Source organism: Beta vulgaris, chromosome 3 (genome assembly GCF_026745355.1).
Source record: "Beta vulgaris subsp. vulgaris cultivar EL10 chromosome 3, EL10.2, whole genome shotgun sequence".
Classification (NCBI taxonomy): domain Eukaryota; kingdom Viridiplantae; phylum Streptophyta; class Magnoliopsida; order Caryophyllales; family Amaranthaceae; genus Beta; species Beta vulgaris.
In genome coordinates this window covers 55,376,996-55,397,428 of record NC_079204.1, presented here as the reverse complement: position 1 = coordinate 55,397,428, position 20,433 = coordinate 55,376,996, and the positions used below count along the sequence as shown (strand labels likewise).

Genomic DNA, 20,433 nt, shown 5'->3' with positions numbered 1-20,433 from the left:
AAGAAAGAGCTATTTTGGCCCCAACAAATGAGATAGTGGAGATCGTAAATGATAATGTTCTATCTACTATTCTAGGAGAAGAGAATGTCTATTTGAGTTCGGATGCTATAAGCAAAGAGGAAGGAAACTTTGGAGTCCACGAAATATACTCCACTGAATTCCTCAATACAATAAAATGCTCTGGTCTCCCAAATCATAGCATATGATTAAAGGTTGGTGCGCCCGTTATGCTTCTACGTAATATTGATCAAACATCTGGATTATGTAATGGCACGAGGTTAGTCGTCAATCATTTAGGTAATCGTGTTATTGAAGCTACTGTTATTTCCGGAAGTAATGTGGGTGCAAAAGTTTTTATCCCAAGAATGACATTGACGCCGTCGGACTCCACCAAGTTTCCTATCAGATTTCAGAGACATCAATTTCCTTTAATGGTTTGTTTTGCTATGACTATAAATAAAAGTCAAGGACAATCTTTGTCTCATGTAGGCCTGTATCTCCCGAGTCCTGTTTTTAGCCACGGCCAATTTTATGTTGTTGTTTCCAGAGTTACGAGCAAAAAAGGTCTGAAGATACTTCCTTTTGACAAAGAACACGGAGTGCGTACAAGTACAACAAACGTAGTTTACAAGGAAGTGTTTTCAAACATATAGATTGCGTTAAAAAATCATTTCTGTAAATAACGATTTGATGCCTTCATATATGATTAGTTAAATATGTTTGGTTATTTTGATTATTTTTATTGATCATTAGTTATGCTATCAAGCAATTAATACTCCCGTGCATCATGCACGGGTCCTAAAACTAGTATATATCTATAGATAATTACTATCATGTACATATATGATATATAAGTCATTTTTAGGCCCATATGCATCATGAAATCTTAAACTAACATTAGAAAGTAGAAACCCTCCCTCACTCACACGGAATTCTGAGGCTCGAATTCATCTTCAAAGCTCGTTCTAGGTTAGATAAATCTACTTGTTTACACGATCTTTTGTTGCGATTTTGATTTTAAACATCTAATTTATGTTATATGATTGTAATTATTCATGCGATTGATTGAATGCGGTTGTTATTCTTTGTTTCATGAATTCTTCAGCTCACATTTTTAGGGATAATTTTACATGTTATAAACGTATGATTGAATTTTTGGTATAACTTGTTAATTATTATTCATGTTTATTTCGTGGAACCAATGATAATGAGTGTTTATGTTAAAATTTGTAGATGCGTATATTTTCATGCGATTGTTCATTGTTCTTGTTTGTTTTATTAAATCAATTTTTGAACTTTTGTGATTGGAAATCTGGAATTAAGCTTAATTGAGGCAAGATAAATGTTCGAGAAGATCATTATGGATTGTTGGGTTATAGCTTGATTGCATTGCTTAGAAAAGTTAAAATTTTGGAAATTAGGGTTTCGCCAGATTGAGATGGTTTAGTTTGGAACAAGATTGAGATGGCAGTTTTTCAGGTTTAATTGTTGGTAGTAAATTTCTCTTATCAAATTTGAGCTGTAAGTATCGTGCAGCAGATAAAGGAAGAAGATGAAAGCCTCAAAATATTTGGGTAAGTTTAGTTTTTATGGAACTACTTGGAGAGATAAAGAGTGTTGTCAGTTCTAATTAGAATGAATTCATATTGTTGGTTATCGAGAAAAGATAGTGCAGTTATGTAGGTGATAAATGTGTTGGCAGCAGTTGAGGGGAAAATAAACCATGGGTTAGTTACCATGGAGAAGGTAGCAGTGGTGGACGCAAGAGTAGTTGCAACAGTGGTGTACATGATGGAGTTTACCGCATTTCTCGCTCTTTAGGCAACAAATGTAGAGCTTCGGTTTAGTAGTTGTAGGAGTAAAAGTGTACTTGGAGTTGAAGACCTGAAGTGACTGTACTAGTACAGGAAGTGGTTATAGCTATGAGTAGGAGACCATGTGGATGTTCTAATATGAGGAACTTCTTGCTCTCATCATCTTTTTTATCATCTTCCTCAATTGCCTCGATGAATATTATGATCTTCATAAATGTCTTGTTCCTTTTTTTATTGCCTCTAATCATAGTATCCCCGTTGCTGCAAGGTTCTGACTTAATCTCCTGTAAAGTCGAAATTAAATTGATTGCTGGATTGCAAATTGCAATTATTGTAGTTAGCTGTAGCTCTTAAATGTTATGCTTTAGTGATTGGTTTATAATCATACATCGGGTTACAGTAACCTCTAACTTGTGTTCTCTGTGATTTGGACATTGTTATTCTTATCTTTTTTTTTTGTCATCTGTTTTGTGTTCATAATCTATAGTTAGTTGGACAAAAGTTATATGTTGTCATCTATGGTATTTTGTAAATAGATTCTGTGCTGAACTAAATTAATCTATAGTTGATATAAGCTATGTAAATTGATCAAAAAAGATTTATGTAATCTTAAAGTTATTATAATTTGAAATTTGTACCACATGGTTGAATTTTTGTTCATCTACAGTTCCAGTTTATCATCAGATTATTCTCAGAAGTTACAGCTTAATATAAGCCATAAAACGTAGCAGTCATGTCGGAGGCAGACTTGGAAAACATGCTTTTGGAGGCAGCAGGACGTACTGGTACATCCAAGAGAAACAAACAATCACATCCATCTTCCAGAAGGCGACACAAGGGTTCGTATTCTGATGATGGAAGTGATTCCAAGGATGATGACTCAGATGATAACCATGGACATGCAAGCAGAAAGCTGTCTGGGCCCCAAATTCCTTTGAAGAAAAGATCAAAGAATAGAGATGATGGTCAGGGAAGTGATCATGATATAAGTAACAAAGATGGTGTATCTGATCATGAAGTTTATAGCAGTGATGATTCTGATGTGGGTAGTGACCTCTACAAGGACGAAAATGATAGGGAAGAGCTCTCGAAGTTGACAGAGCTTGAGAGAGAGATGATCCTGTCTGATAGGGCAGCAAAGAAAGATGACAGAAAATTGCACAAACAGATGCGATCAAGATTGGTCAGTGAGAAAAAGTCCCAATCTGCAACCGACATCTCGTCTCCTACTTCTCGTGGTGTGCGTTCATCTATCAGATATGCTGATCGCATTGCAGCCAAAGCTGATGCATTGAAGGAGTTGAAAGCGAGACGGATGAAGCGCGATTCAGATGGGAAGCAGAGATTGGGCAATGAACGTCGTTCTTCCAGAGAATACTCTCCAAAGAAGAGGAAAGGCATTAGTGATTATAGTACAGGTAGCTCTAGTGAGAGTGAAAATGGAAGCGACTCTCACAGTGACGATGAAGGATCGGCAGGAGGTGGCGGAATGGACTATAGCGATGACGAGAGAGATAAGACTATGTCAAATACTCCAACTTATGAACAGATAAAAGACATTACAATCAGGAGGTCAAAACTGGCAAAGTGGTTCATGGAACCATTTTTTGAGGATTTGATTGTTGGTTGCTTTGTCAGAGTTGGTATTGGATTGAAGGATGGACAGAGCATTTACAGGTTGTGCATGGTTCAAAATGTTGATGCATCTGATCCAAATAAAAGATACCAGCTTGAGAACAAGACCACCCACAAGTATTTGAATTGTGTGTGGGGCAGTGATCGTTCTACTGCGAGGTGGCAGATGGCTATGGTCTCTGACTCTCCACCTACTTTTGAAGAGTATAACGAGTGGAGGAGAGAGGTTGAGCGGACTGTTGGCCGGATGCCACACAGTAATGAAGTTCTGGAGAAGCAGGAGGCTATCAATAAAATCAATAGTTTTGTGTACTCAGCTGAGACAGTGAAACAAATGTTGCAGGAAAAGAAATCAGTCTCAGCCAGGCCAATGAACATAGCAGCAGAGAGGGGAAAACTGAGGAGAGAGTTGGAAATTGCAGAGTACAAAGAGGAGGCAGCTGATGTTGAAAGAATTAAAGCCCGGTTGCATGAACTGGAAAAGGCCAGACGAGGCCAAGAGACAGATACGAAAGCCCTTAAGCTTGCAGAGATGAATCGAAAGAACCGAGTTGAGAACTTTCGAGTTTCATCCTCCAGAGCAGCAGACCGAAGTTTGAATCCTGGAGATGCTGGATACGACCCTTTTTCGAGAAGGTGGACTAGATCTACGAACTACTATTCTGCGAAGCAGGAAAGTAAACCTGCTACAACATCTGATGGAGCAGCTGAAGGAAGTGGAGTTGATGATATCACCACATCAAACCCCGAGAAAAGCGTGAATGGTGGTCCTAAAGCTGCAGCAAGTGCTGGGTTCAGTGCTACAGCTGCAGCCTTGGTCGCTGCTGCTGGAGCAGGCAAATTAGTGGATACAAGAGCACCGGTGGACTATGGAACAGAGTCAAACTTGATGCATAATTTTGATCTACGCATTTCACTTTCTGCGCTAGAGACGTTTGGGGGTGCATATGGAGCAACAGCAGCCTTTTTAGCCAGAAAGCAGAGGATTGAGGCTAAGATAGGTTGCCAAGTTCCGGTTGACGATGGAAAGAAGCATTCAATGACTCTTTCAGTGGGTGATTATAAGAGGAGGAGAGGGTTGCTCTGAGAACTATTTCTTCCGGTTTTGGCCGGAGTTCGGGTTCAACAACCAAGTACTTTAATTAGGTTATTGGTAGTTCATCAAAGTAGTTTTTTAAGTTAGGAAATATTGTCTCAGGTTAGTCGTACACTCGTACTAAGAGTAGCAAAATTTTGCAGTGAGATGCCTAAATGCCTTTGATCATGGAGGCTCTATAATGAAAGCTTCTTGTTTACAGTTTTTGTTTCCTAATGTTACTAGTCCGTTTAGTAGCTATCAAGCGTATCCTATTCCTCGTTTAGCAAATGAGAAAATGACAAGGTATGCTCCTAGGAAACTAATCCTGCATTAACAATGCTCATTTTGCTTCCCTCCAAAAAAGAAAACAATGCTCATTTTGCCAAATATTGCTTAATAAAAAATACAAGTTCGTTTGTGAATCATTTGCACATTTGGTAGTATCATACAGGTTTATGGTGATCTCCTTCTTACTCTCCAACTCATGAGGGTTGAACCTGCTTGGGCTAGTAATTACTCGATCAGAAAAAAAAGATTTATGGTGATAATACGAAGTATTCGGGTTTTTTAAAAAAGTTTATCATGATATACTTTTTTGTTTCTTTTTACGTGGAACACTTGGATTAAATGTACTATTTAGACGTCTTACTTTAACAGTTAACTGTATTTTTTTACTAATATATAAAAATAAAAAAGATCATATAGCATGTTGGTTTTGTTTTGATGAAAATTTTCATAACAATTTTTTATAACTTATACAAATACATAATTAGAAATATAGGTAAAATTGCATGTCCATTGACAAATAAAAATCAGATTGTTGCATTAATTTAAGAACATAAATTAGTATTATTTAATATTTTCATATTAATATCCGTGTCAGTTTAGATTTTATAAATCATTAATTGCTAATAAAGTTTAAACTACATATAGATAGAGTAACTAGTATTTTGGTTCGGGCGATACCGCGGGTCAGTCTCAATCATCAAATATATTATTATTCATAAATCTAATACTTGTTTATTTATTAGCTTTTCTTAATATTCTGTGTAGTGTAAAATTGAAAAATGGACGTTATGGCATGATAAAATTTTTTTAAAAAAGCTTCTAAGAAATTGGGGATAAAGATTACAATTTTAATGGAATTAGGGTAATAGAATGTTATTACTTAATAAAAGTATTAGACATTAAAAAATTTATCTATGAATTTATGATTACATATAATTATAAGACAAAATTATGTTTTACTTTGAAACATTAAGCATTTAAATTATAGTAGATTAGTGGTTAAACACTCACATATTATTTCAAAACTCATGTGTTCGAATCTTAGCAACTACACAGTATCACGTAGCACCGTTTCTTTGATAGCAATGCCTTTTTAATATATTTAGATGGATCACTTCAAGCTTACTACAATAGAAGCCTTATTAGCTATTAATCCTACGAGTTTATTTAAGAGCATTAGAGCAATAGTGAAAATCTAGCAAGAGAGTATCCAAAGCTTGGAAACTTTTAGCCCCCACATCCACAGATCCACTTATAATTTATACACATATTGAAGCTAAGTGGTCAGACAATGATGAATTTTGTTGGCCTAAAGTAGATACATGATACATGCGACATTATATACACTTTATATGTGATATTATATTTTCATGGTGGTAATTTTTTCATCGTGGGAAGATATAATAAGATCGTCAGCTTTAACAGAGAAGACGTTGATATGGCGAAGTATATGCGATATAGTAGTATGGGACAAACTTTGGAGTAAAATCAAAGGAAGTTTTATCGAAATGTGTACTAAACTACATATCTCTACATTTCTTGACAAGGTTGTACGTATAGTATGGGCTTTGTCATTTGCAATTATCTGCTTGCTTATTTTGCTACTCACTAATTAGTGCAACATTTGTTGCTGCCTAAAAAAAGAAATCAACAGTCAACACGTTTGGTAATTAATATGTAAGATTTGAGTAACCTAGAGCATTAGTAATGTAGGTGTCTTAGGTAACTTTAGTAAGAGGAGATTTTTTAAGAGTCGACTCTTATATGTGAAACATGGGAAAATTCTAATAAGAGTTTGGTGAAAACTTTTCTGAAGTAAGACTGTAAGAGTATATATATCTTACTTAGAGTTTAATTAAGCTTTTGAGGCATCGTGTTTCAATTGGCAAATGGAGGAATAAAAATGTTGACATTCGACATATTTCTTACTAAGAGATAGAGCATTTTTTTGTATTTATATATAATAGGCGAAGGCGACTCTTATCTTTGGAGGGAGATGAGTATGGAAAAGAAAGGAGAATAAGAGATACCAAAATCAGTCCCTTGTTATTGAGACTCTTATATTTTTCTTCCAAAACTACGCAATAATTAATTATTTAGTAAGAGATACTAAAAATTTAGGGGGTTGAATCAAGAAAAAACAAAGAATTATATTTTTTGGTTCAATTTTATTATTTAAAATCCAACTTTTTGGCATGATGAGAAAGTATTACTATTCATCTGGACCGTAAAAATAAAAAATGAGGATCCTTTCAAATTAGAATTTCATATTCCTTTTAGATATTTGAAAATTCTAGATGTGATTTATATTGTGAGCATATTATATAGCCGTTGCTGCAATTTCAGTTTGAAATGGAAAAATAAACGGTTTAGTTTTTGTTTTATTAAGATAATAATAATATACAAAATCCATCTTAGGAGTTTTTCAAATAGATAAGCATTATACAAATAACTGATGTTTTTTATTTAAGACTAAAAAACTAACTAGAAAATAGAGATTTATATGGTCATCAATCTTTCTCGACGATATAAATTGCGATTAATTGGTTTTACATCTACTTTTATTACTATCATTTCTCTCCATACCTTCATCACCACACACTTGAATGGTCTAAACTCATTTAAATTTCAATCACTAACTCATTAATCACCACATAATTTCTTACCACATATTTAATTAGTGGGTAACAAGACCAAGTCAAAAGCACTCTAATCTATCAATCATCCAATAGCCTTAGTATGTATTCCAACAAACACACCTTCTCAACTTAATCACCTTCCATACACAAAAACAAAAAGAAAACTCTTTGTAAAAAGAAAGAGTAACATCATAAAGAAAAGCAAAAAAGAAAGTTTCATCATTGGTCATCACATTTAGACACCCCACACATAACAAACCTTCCCCACTCTTACTACTTTACTAGTCTCCTTTTGTTGTCATTTCCTTACCGTTACATATTTGCCTCACCTCTTTTTTTTCCCACTTTCCCACTTGATTTCCAATTCAATCCAGAAGAATTGAAGCATAGAATTACTCCTACAAATGGTGGGAGGAAAGAAGAAGAGGGAAGAAACTATATTATCGTCGTCATCGTCGTTTCGATCGTCCTCTTATCGGCAAGACTCGGTTTCGCCGGCAACATCGACAGCCGCCCGTCCAAACAACAATAATGCTAAAACTGTCAATGTTGGGTGCATGTCCGGGATCTTCCAACTCATGTCTAAATATCATACTCGTCGTAAATTCCTCACTTTTGGTACGTACGTAGTATTAGAATTCTTCTGCATTGTATGCTTTTTCTGTTTAGAAATAATTGTACTATTAATATAGTGTTTACTATTCACATCTTGCTGTCAAAAAAAAAAAATATTATTCACATTTTGCACTTTGATTGTATTTAGTGATTCATATTTTAGAAAAAAACAGTCATATAAGATTTTGTTAGATTCATCTTATTTTATATCAACTTTTAATAATTTTTAGTTATTGATAATTAGAGATAATAATATTTAAAATGATGCATTCGCAAATGTGAAAACATAAAATGATGCAAAAGGAGGAAGTATTTAACAGGAGAATATTCAATTGTAGTTAACTAATTGGCTTAAAAAATAGGTCTTATTATTTACACGAGATGCATAGGATAGAAAAATCGTTTTTTTGATATGTTATGGATAACTTAGTAGTTAAAATAAATTTGGCCCCCTAAATGAAATATTTCATCTAATGCTAGTGTCACATTTTGGATTTTAGTTGTTGAAAACTTTTGTCTAACTCTAACGAATTTCTAGTACAAACAACTAAGTATATATAACACCAATCAAAAAGAATCAAATATATATTCCTTGTTGTTTTCATACAAAACATACATTAATAAGTTTCTCTACGTTCACTTTCCTCACATCAAACAGGTAGAAAACAAGAACGTAACACCGCCGTCGAAGCCACCACACCATCACCACGTGAAAAAAATGCACCACCATTACCGAAACCCGAATGTACACCTACGCGCCAACCACGTGAGCAAGGTTCACCGGCAGGGAGGTTATCTCTTGATCAGACACCGCGAAGCCCGTCGGTTCCGGCAGAGATCCGACGGTCATCGCCGGAATCCTCAGCGAGGGTGGTGGCACGTCTAATGGGTTTAGATGATATACCGGTGAATACCCAATCTCCGGCGCCGGCGCCGGTGAGAGAGGTGTCGCCGGCGGCGGAGAAGAGGAGGAAGTTGCTTGGGGCGTTGGAAAAGTGTGACGATGATTTGAAGGCCTTGAAAAAAATTATCAAGGCGGTGCGTGCCACCCAAACGCCGCCGCGAGCGGTGGCGATGAAGAGGAGAGAGGAGGTGGAGGAGGGAGAAAGTGAGGTGGGGAGTGACGAGCCAAGTCCTGTATCGGTGTTGGATCATCATTATTTGTCCTCTACTTATTCTAAGAGGACCCCTAATGGTAATAATCTATTCATCATATTTTGTTATATGTTTTACACTTTTACTTATTGTTGCATATTTATTAAATTATGCTATCTCTCCCCTCAAAATAAAATAAAATTATGCTATCTCTAGTTATAATAATATGCAATAATATAATATTTAGTAATAATGGTACATGTACAAGTATGATCGAAGTGGTATATCCCAAACGATTAAGAGAACGTATTGTGTCGGACTCGTCCGACCATAATCTTGGTCGGACGACTTTCAGGTGGTTCCAATTTTTTTTCAGGTAGTCTTCATTTTTTTTCAGGTAGTCTTCATTTTTTTTCAGGTAGTCTTCATTATGTTTTCAGTTAGTCTTCTTTGTTTTTCAGTTGGTTTTTGTGCTTCAGTTAGACTTACTTGGGTTTCAGTTGGTCTTTATTCTTTTTCAGGTAGTCTTCATTTTTTTTCAGGTAGTCTTCATTTTGTTTCAGTTAGTCTTCTTTTTTTTTCAGTTAGTCTTCTTTTTGTTTAGTTGGTTTTTATGCTTCAGTTAGACTTACTTGGGTTTCAGTTGGTCTTTATTCTTTTTCAGGCAGTCTTCATTTTTTCTTCAGGTAGTCTTCATTTTGTTTCAGTTAGTCCAACTGACAGAAAACAAAGTCCAACTGAAAGAAACAAAAGTCCAACTGAAAGAAACAAAAGTCGAACTGAAAGAAAACAAAGTCCAACTGAAAAGAAAACTAACCTCTGCTTTCTCTCACTTTCTCCTTCTTCTTCATTCCTTATAAATACTCTTGTTCTCCACCATCTTACTTAGCAAACCACTCTTATTAACCTGCAGTTCTTTAAGATTGTTAATATCGCACAGATCTATTATTTGCTTGATGACACCTTCTTCTTCTTCTTGGGGAGAAAATGGCATACCAATAAACTCAGCTAACTTCTTTAAATAAAAACTAGGATTCTCCTTTAGATTCTCATACTTCAAAAACAGTATCTTATTAGGAAGAGTAAGAAGAAGTTCTCCTGTAGTGTCGCATCGAGAACTGAGGTGGTGGCGGTGGAGATGGATAAGGCTTTGTAATGTGGTGGTGGTGGTGGGTTTTATGTGGAAATGGTGGAGAATCTTTCGACCGCCGTCGTTGCTGTATATTATAGTACTGGGCTCAGCCCGTCTGACGAGAATATTGGGTCAGACGGTCTGACCCAATACTTTCACAACGATTAAATAGCAATGTGACAACAATATATATGAATAATTAAAAAATAAAATGACATGTTAAGTCTTTTTAGTACTATTTCATTTTTAAAAATATCATATAAGATTATCTTACAATATTTTACGTTAAGATATAGGAAACTTCTTATCCTATAAGTGTTCGATCACTTCTAATAAAAATGATTTCTTTGAGATAAAATGTAATTAAGCCTTATCTAAAAGTGACTCAGCTAACTTACAAAGTAACCCTTTTAAGACAAAGATGAGGTGAAATTACAATAACTTTATTACAAGGCGGTTTTACGCAAGAGTTTTTATTCCAACTAGTTATTAGGCCGGGCTATGCCTCGGATAACAAAAAATTTAATTTATTAATATAATACTTTATGATAATAACACTAAATATAACTTAGCCTAGTGGTTAGAACTTTACTATATGTATTTGAGGTCTCGGGATCAAACCCTATACTATGCAATTTCTTAATTTTTTTTATTGTACATAGATTACATGAACTAAAACTCTCTAGGGAGAGCGTCACGTGGCATAATTTCTTGTTTCCGCACGCCTTTTAATATATTTGTATAGATATTACATTTTTGTTTCTTAATTTTTTTTCCATAAATATTGGGAGTGAAAGATAAGAGATGCATTATGCCTTCGTTTTCTTTTATTGTTTCTGTATTACCTATTGAAAATTTTCAATATGTTGTAATAAATATTAGGAGCGAGTATTTTCTAAATTCATTTAAATTTAAAGAGGGTTATATATTAAAAGTGCTTATATATAGAGCATACCAATCATCATGCATAAAAATCATTACTTGTTAGTTCCATAATTTTGTAAAATAATCATATTACATTTTATAATCAATAATAGTATGTAATAATCAAATCTGACCAATAAGTTTGATTAGAATATAATAATAGAATATTTAAATTCTTAAAATTACTAAGTTTAATATTTGTTTGACTTCTTTTAATTACTTTTACTTATTGGAACTAGTTTTTGATGACTAAAACTAATTTCTACGGCATAAAGATGATTTTTTTTTCTAATTTTTAGTATTTTCTCTTATAAAATTTACTGATTGAAATTGAATAAAATTATTTTAAATTTTCAGAAGAAACTACTTTGTAATAATTGTAAATTACAACAATTAATTAAGGACCTGTTCGGTATTATTGTGGTTTTCTGTTTTTTGATTATTTGATTTTCAAAGTCATATGATATATGTTCTATAATGAATAAAAAATTAGTCAAATTTATTGGGAACATGATGATTTTGAAAACTGACAACTGAAAAGTGAAAACCACTTTTTCTGGTTTCCGATTTTTGGTTTTTAGTTTTCAAAAAAAACTGAAAACTGAAAACAAAAAACGATAACAAACGGGACCTAAAGTGATCATTATCTTTTAAGTTTGTTAAAGTGAACACATCAGCCTAATATGCATGCATTAGAGCATTAGTAACTTGATTTTTCATCATCTCATCTTAAATATGGAAGCTAGATTTACAATAATTACTCCCAAGTCCTAAGAGGCTAAGACAATTATAAGTAATTCTTATAAATTTTAAGAAGTATACCCTCAGTTTTCTTTTAAAAAAAATAAACACTTGATCTCACATTGAAAATTGTTTGTCCATTTGTCGATCTTTCGATATGATTTGCACGCCTTACACCCAATTTATGAGCTTTATATTAAATTATTAATCCACTTACAAAAATAGATCGAGTAATATTATCTCTCAATCTAAGGGAAACAAATAAGGTGTAATTCTCTCTAAATTTGAACGTACTTCCATCAAAATTTCATGAATAAGATATAACTAATTATTAGAGTATACTTTTAGCACATGTGTTACTCAATTCACCTCTCCTCGAAATGAATTTTTACCGTCAAAACCCATTGATGATGTTTCTCTTTTTCTTTACACGCATTATTAGGGTGTTAAACTAGGGTTCTTATGGCTGTGTGCCTGTGTCGGAGGAGCTCCTAGCTATCATCCAAACACTAAGATTACATATGTATAGCTTAGGTAAACGTAAGCTATACGCTTGATTGTACGTTGTCTATATGGACTATATCAAGTTCAAGTAGTAGATGATATAATTGGTAGGGGTTCATAGTCATGGTTATTGACTTTTTGATATATATATATATATGGATTTCTCCTATCCTTCCTCTCCCTCCTCTTACTTTGAAGGTTCATACTTCGGCTTATATACGTGACTAACTTCAACTGTTAGGGTCTGTTCTCTTCGATATGAAATAACTGAGCTAATTGCAACTAAACTGAACTGAACTGAAAATAATCTAGAGAGAACAGACTCTTAATCTATCAATATATATATAGGGACAAGATCACGTGAGAATGAATCTCAACCACACGACTGGATTAGAGTTACAACAATTGCTCATTAGAGTTTATACCCCTCTAAAAATTTTTGAGACCAAAAAAAAAAAATTTTTTTGAATTTCTTTTTTCTAATATTTAGTTTTTTGGAGTTATATTACTTTTCATTAGAATTACATCACTTATTTATAAGAATTATATCACATAAAATTTATTCTCATTTCTCATATAATTATGCATTTTATTTGAACTCACTATATATTGAAAGTATGCCTTGAGTTAAGTCAAACATCTAGCAAACTAAAATTTGATTTTGTATGCCAAAAAAAGTATAGGATTATATCACATAAATAGTTCAAAAGTTAAAATATTACATTTAATTAAAATAATAATTAAGTGTACTTAGATACCTTAAAGAGGAATACATAGTGGGAGACAATGCATGTTCATCATGCAAAAGGGACAAACTTTAATCTACCATAACGTAAGGTAAACCCGTCACAGGCCCACACACTATAAAGTATAAACTCAATCTTTGGTTAGTGTTGATTATTCCTCCTTGTATTCTAGTGATTAGACGTAACCATCATCTGCCACATATATATAATGGGGTGAAAAAATCAGTGGGACCTTAACTACACTGATCGAGTAGGTCCCCAACATTCCAACAATTACCCATCAAGTACCTTTTGCTAAATTTGCTCGAAAAAGCTTGATTACAAAATTATACTACCTCCGTTTCAATTTAATCTATACACTTACACTTTTCATGCATGTCAATGTAAAACTTTGAGGACATATATCTTTAGTTTTGTATTTGTAAAAATTATAAAAAGTACATATAAATAAAATATATACTAATACGAATCTAACAAGATCCCACATGACTATATGTTTTTATTCACGTATAAATCACAAACGAGAGTCAAAGTGCAATTTGTTAATAGTGTAAAATATCAAAGTGTGTAGATTAATATGAAACGGAGGTAGTATAAATTGAAACATTCCAGCTAATTGTGATCTACTAGCTATTAGCATGATTTCATAACATTGAGCTCGTACTCCATAACTTAAAAGTAATAACATCATTAGTAAAAAAAAAAAAAAAAGCACCAAGATTAGAGGAGGATTAGAACTCACAAGTAATTAGCAAAAAGCACCTTAGGTATAGTACATATATCTCGTTGAAAGTTCTAGTATATTTCCTTTTCTTAATGGTTTTAGATACAAATTATTATATGTGATACGTTGTATAGTTGATTGTGTGATTTGGGTTATTGATAAACATAAAAACCGAGTTAGTGATAATGCACATATATGCGACGATACTTTAATGAGGTTACTGTTAATAATGCATTTATAGGGAAACTAACTTATATAAATATGGTTATTGATAAGACATATATTGAGTTTTCCATAATATCACACCATGCATGATTTGAACATGCAACATGTTGTATAAAAAATGAACTTTCTCTCAAATGAAGATTCAACTTTTTTTCGATTCTCAATAGGGGAGTTAACGAGTCAAATACATCCATGAGCTTGAGCTCGGGGTTGTTGGGCTTGGCTCATGACACTTGCACAAAAACTAAGCCAAGTCTCGAGACTTTTCGAGCTTGAATTTTTGTCATGCATGTTCAACTTATTTGAGCTTGTAATTATGCATATGTTGTAACAAAATTCATTGTCATAGTAATATAAGGAAAAATATTGTCGTATAGAATCTTGTTATATTTATTTTAATATGAATTCTTATTATAATTGACTTATATTTATAAAAATATAAATAGTTAAAGGCGTGTCTTAAAGGTGGTAAAAGAAAAGCAAGTGTTTAAAACCTGATAAACAATAAAGTTTGAAAAGTGATTAGATCCAATCATAGTGTAAACAAAATGTAATTTTAGATCCAATCAAGTTTAATCAGGTCCAAATAATAAGTTACGTTCATGTAAAGACGAACATAGTCTCTCTTCATCTCCGATCCCATTAATTGTATGCACGTAGGCATTGCTAGATGAATTAAAATGTTTTCTCCATGATATATATAATACAGAACAAGTAATGCAGCAGCAACAACAGAAACCAAAGCAACAAAGGCAACAGATAACTAGGAAAAAGCCAGGGGATCATGAAGATAAAGCCATTAATTTCCTGACCAAACCAACTTTTTCAATTATATTCACCAGCACAGCAAGCACACCACAACAACTGCAATCTCCTGCAATATCAGCAGCTGCAGCGGTCTCAGGAGTACCATGGAGTACGGCCATGAAGGAGAGCGTGATCGAGGTGTGTCGAAACGTCGAATTCGGACAGATACAGGAGGTTGGAAGTATTGGAATGCTTCTGCAAGATTGTATTCTTAGAGAATTGATTGAAGAGATTATTAAGGAGTTGAGTTCTTATAATGTTCATGTTCATAGTATTTCTTCTTTCAACTTATCCTATGAAGCATACAAGAGAAAACTATTCTTTTAGAGGGTTGTAATGGGATTATGTAATTTTACTTGTGTGTTGTTCTATTGTGTATGATACAAGTTAGTTTTCTCTAATTCATTACTCGATATGATACCTATAATCCTATATATATATGTAAAAACTAATTTTGTCCATTAATAGCTTTGGTTATGTATTTGTAGAAATTATGCAAATGAGATATCAATAAATTACACATTGAGACGAATCAAATTAAATAAGATCTCATATGAGTATGTATATCCTTGTTAACAGATTATCATACACAGTCCAAGTGTAAACTGTGTAGAAAAGTCAAAATGTTGCAATTAGGAAAGAATGCAGGAAGTCTAAGTGCATGTGATTAGTTGATGGATCACCAATTCACCCCTATTGATGCTCATTGGATATCTCTTAGGCGCGTTTTGCTATCTAAAAGGAATATAATGTTAAAACTCCCTTCAAAAATATTTTGCCTCCTTTCAAAACCTATTAAGATTTGTTCTCTCACCATATTAATGAACTAATCAACACATTGTTGGTGAACCACGTATATCTATTTGTCGATTTGTTGCTTTTCTTTGCGAGAGGGGTAACTTAGGATCGCATTTTGCAGAGGCAGGAATTGAACCCCCTATCACAATGCACAAAAGTAAGAAGAGGTACTCAACCATATAAGCCAACTTTGATTCTTACTTTTGTCTAAACTTAGAAGATATCTTGATATGATATGAAGTACTTCTAGTACTAGTAAAAGGGATAATGAAATGTCCATTGCTTATGATGGTTTCTCTACATACCCAAATCGTGCAACTTTAAAGTAATGCTAACCAAAAAGCCCAAGTATTAGTAAAAGCCTAAGACCTTTCTTGTGATAATTATATGGGCCTTGGCAGTCCATAGACTAGTAACGCTAACAGAGTAGCTAATTACTAATTTGGGAAAATGGATCATATTGGTAAAGTTTTGATTGAGTAAAAGGTATTTTAAGAATTCGAAATTTCATAAAGTTTAGGTTAAGTATGGCATCTTTTTAAGGAGCCCATAAGCATAAAACTAGTTTATTAAATCATCATGAGGCAAACCTACAATAATATTCAGGAAATCATTTCTTCACACTCGCTTACCAACTTCCATAAGATGAAAGTAAGCTAGTTGATGGGTAACTTGGTTATCCGACCTCTTAATAAAGACCATAAAATAGAAACAAAACAATAAACTAAATTAAGAATATCCTCAATTACAAGGTGGAAGTCATTGGACTCCTTTTTCTTCGCCTTTGAAGCTTGAATATTCTCCAGTATCTCATATTTTAATATTAAGGTTAAGGATCACAATAATAGAAGTTTATAGAGTTGTTGCTTTTTCCATCCATTGAGGTTAAAATGGCGAACTAACACACTAAAAGACAATACAATAAATTATATATATAATTGTATATTATTAACAATTGTTGCAATAATGTGGTGTTTGTTGAAAAAGAAAATCTAATTTTTAGAAATAACCCAAAAATCACTGCAAAATTTGATCTAAAAACACTTCTCAAAGTTAATTACTCAACTCTCTTACTTATTTTTGATTGAAATCAAACTTGTTTCTTGTATAAATTTTACTTTTAATGGTTTATATTTGCTTTTTAGTTGCATTTATCTAAATTCTTTTTTAAAAAAAGGCAAGAAAAAAAAAGGAATTAGGAGACCCTCCGCTCGAGAGGAACCTCTCATTCATCATTTACAAGTATAGTCTCGAATTAGGAAGGAGAACTTAAAACATCTAAATACATCGAGGAGTTAACCATGATCAACATCTAAATTCTTGTGGTCATGTGAAAAATATGCATTACTTATTATTATTGATTTTGGGTGGAGTCGATTTTCAGGTTTCATGAAATATAAATACCATCTCATCCCTTTTTCTCCTTAATTCTTTTTTCCATGACTTTTTGTAGAAGAAAAAGAAAGAAAGGAATAATCTTTGGGTGATTTAAAAGCTAAAAATTATAGATGCATATAATTGGCATATACTTTAGGGTCGTTTACTTTCAAAAATTCCAAAACATCTAAGCATACCCGTGGTATAAGATAAAACCTGCCTAAACAGATTGTATAATCTCATGGATCAAATTTATCACTACTTCACTATTAAATGTCTAATCCTTGACCAGTCAAACTTCATCAATTTTAGGTTGTGCATGATTTCCAGTCAATATTCAAATTAAATCAGTAAGAATCATCATATAGTATCCAACAAGTTCAGATAATTCAAACTAAGAAATACTACTCACTTATCTAATTGCAGCCAATTTTTGGAAACAACTCCATTTTCATGACACGTCGCATGCTCAGATAATGGTACAATGTTATGAGTTTGTCGTAATAAACCGCCTACTTCTAAATTAAAATTTGGCAATGGTAAGCCCAATATTAAAAAGAGAATTAGCCCAATAGCGACTAGTTTAATTTCTTTCAATGACTAATTTAATCCATTTAATAACTAGGTCTACTTTTATATTAAAGCTAGTATTTAAGCCCGGGCGATGCCCCGGATTTTTTCTTTGCTACAATTTATTAGTAGTTAAATAAGTATTCTCATACTCATTTAAAAAAAGTCATCTTATTCATTATATGTATTTCAAACGTCTTCCATTCATATGTCATCATTAATTTTGATTAATAAATCAATAATGGTATGGTGGAGCAATGGTTGGATTTCTTACTTTCATACTTGAGGTTGTGGGTTCGAATTTTTTCGTAAACAATTCTTCTTCTTTTTTTACTATATGAGAAAGACGTGGATAGAACGCTATCGGATGAGGGAGGGTGACACGTGGCACATATACGTTCTTAGGAACGCCTTTTAATATATTAGTATAGATTAGACCGTCTCTTTTAATAATTTTAGCAATGTTATTATGTATGTTTGGTTTTTTTTTTTCTTTGAAAGGTATGTTTGGTTTTCTTAAGAAATTGTATAACACATTTAAAACTTATCAATTAGACAATTACCTCATTGACGCATTAACAATAATTTCATTATAATCCTACTAATACTTGTCACTAACTTGATTTATACATTGCAATTCAGTTCATCATTTTTCATTAATGGTGTATCTTGTACATATATACTTCCTCCGTTTCTTTTTAAGTGACACATTTGCATAGTGTTTACTATTCACAGTTTAAACTTTAATTAGCTTTGGTGATTTACATTTTAGGAAAAACATAGTCATGTGGGATCTTGTTAGATTCGTCTGAATGTGAATTTTTTTAATATCAACTTTTTATAATTTTTACTTATTACTAATTGAAGATATTAATGACTAAAATAATGCATTGGCAAATGTGAAAACAAGAAATGACTCACTCAAAAAGAAACAGAGGAAGTATATAACAAAAGGGTTGCAATTTTCGATACAAAATGTAGTAAGAATTAATATAAGTTTGATTATAATCCTACTGATACATGTCAGTAACCCCATTTATACATTGTCGTTTAGCTCACCACCTTTGATTACTATTGGATCGTGTCACATATAGGGGTGTGCACGGTTCCGTGCCGGATCAGAACTGGTTGGACCAATCTGCCTTTTCTTGAACCGGGATCGGAAATTTCTGGTTCGATCTTAGATCGATTGGACCGGAATCTATATTTTTTTAAAAAAAAAATATTTTTTATTTTATTTAAATATATTTATAAATTAGATATATTAAAAATTAATATTTTTAATAACAATAATCCTAAAGTAATAAATAGTAGGTTTTTAAATTTCTAACTTTCTACCTATTTTTTTAACATATAAACTTTTCTTTACGAAAATAATAGAAATTGCGGTTCGGGCCGGAATTTTTCGGGTTTTGATCGGACCTGACCGAAATTTTCCGGGTTTAGATCGGACCAAACTAGAAACCGAGAATCGGCAATTTTTGTGCACCGAGGACCGAATCGGAATATCCGATCCGGTCCGGTCCAAATTCCAATCCTGATCGATTTGTGTACACCCCTAGTCACATAAAGTATAACAAAAGGCTGTCAATTTTCAATCAAGAATGTAGACATAATACAAGTTTTAGTGAAGCTTGACTAAATAAAGTTTAGAGCAATTAACGAGTTGAATTGGTGCCGTAACACATTTTACCACTTCACCTAAACAAATGACTAAGCATGTGATTAATTGTACTTAATTCAGCTAGATAAAGTAGTAATTACATAGTACTGAATTTCTTGAGAAAGACAGCAAAAGAATTAGACAAGAAAGAGATTCTTTATTCAAGAATAGTCAACTACAGAAGGAGACATGAAAATGAGGGGCCCTCCCTACCGCGTAAAATACCGCGTAACCACCGCGTAGGGCAATCGATGAGAAAAAGAAAAAAGAGATTGCATAGAATAAGATGCATCAAGAGATATTCATTGCTATTGGCCATATTCTTTTATTTCAAATAACATGGTAAGAAAATCGAGTGTTGGGTAAGATGAGATTAGGTTCTCAATTTCGATCTGATGATTGCAATAGTGGATCTTCGGATTCGTAAGTTAGGCGAATTCCATCAATTTTATTTGCCCCAAGTTTTTGTAATGACTTTAGGCATCATCATAACTAAAAATGCATCTTGTGGGAGGCCCTTTAATTTTATTTGCGGCAAGTTTCGACTTTCACACATTTTGAGTTTTAGTCTAGTGAGATTAAACTTTGGGTACCTTCGCAGTAAGGTCAAAAGTCACCAAAGGACGTGGCTTCCTTATTAGTTGTATAAGTAGAATCCCATAAGTATGTTTCTGTTCAAGGACCTTGGGATTTACCATCTAGTGGACATTGGGGTCTACTAGAGATCATGCGGTAGTCTTTCTTAAAAAATCATCATAGTTTTGTATTATCTCAACAGGTTCCCTCTCATATATGGTCTTCCTCATCAAGACAGATTACCCAACCCCACCCACAATTTTAAGACAAGTTTTATTTGGACTGGACACGTAATAGTTAGTTTTTTCTTCATAAAGCATGTACGAGCAAATGAAGCTCATTTTTTAGTTTTAGTTTGTTTTGTTTAGTTGTATTGTCATTAAGCTGTATTCCCTTTTTTAATTAATGCAATTTTTTTCGTCAAAAAAAAAGATATTTTAACCATTGTTTTAGAAAAGTAAACAAAGTTGCATATTTCATGG

At 33.1% G+C, this 20,433-nt stretch overlaps 2 protein-coding genes across 2 annotated transcripts; both read left to right on the top strand.

Moving 5' to 3' along the window:
- The first annotated feature begins 831 nt into the window (after positions 1-831).
- On the top strand, positions 832-4,783 carry LOC104889647 (protein RTF1 homolog). The gene is made up of 2 exons (XM_010674916.4): positions 832-969; positions 2,482-4,783. Exon 2 carries the CDS (start codon positions 2,548-2,550, stop codon positions 4,534-4,536), a length of 1,989 nt encoding a protein of 662 aa, XP_010673218.2. The 5' UTR covers positions 832-969; positions 2,482-2,547; the 3' UTR covers positions 4,537-4,783.
- A 2,806-nt stretch (positions 4,784-7,589) lies between these two features.
- On the top strand, positions 7,590-15,434 carry LOC104889646 (hypothetical protein). The gene is made up of 3 exons (XM_010674915.4): positions 7,590-8,072; positions 8,728-9,264; positions 14,870-15,434. The coding sequence occupies exons 1-3, from the start codon at positions 7,859-7,861 to the stop codon at positions 15,292-15,294; spliced, it is 1,176 nt and encodes a 391-aa protein (XP_010673217.2). The 5' UTR covers positions 7,590-7,858; the 3' UTR covers positions 15,295-15,434.
- The last annotated feature ends 4,999 nt before the right edge of the window (positions 15,435-20,433 follow it).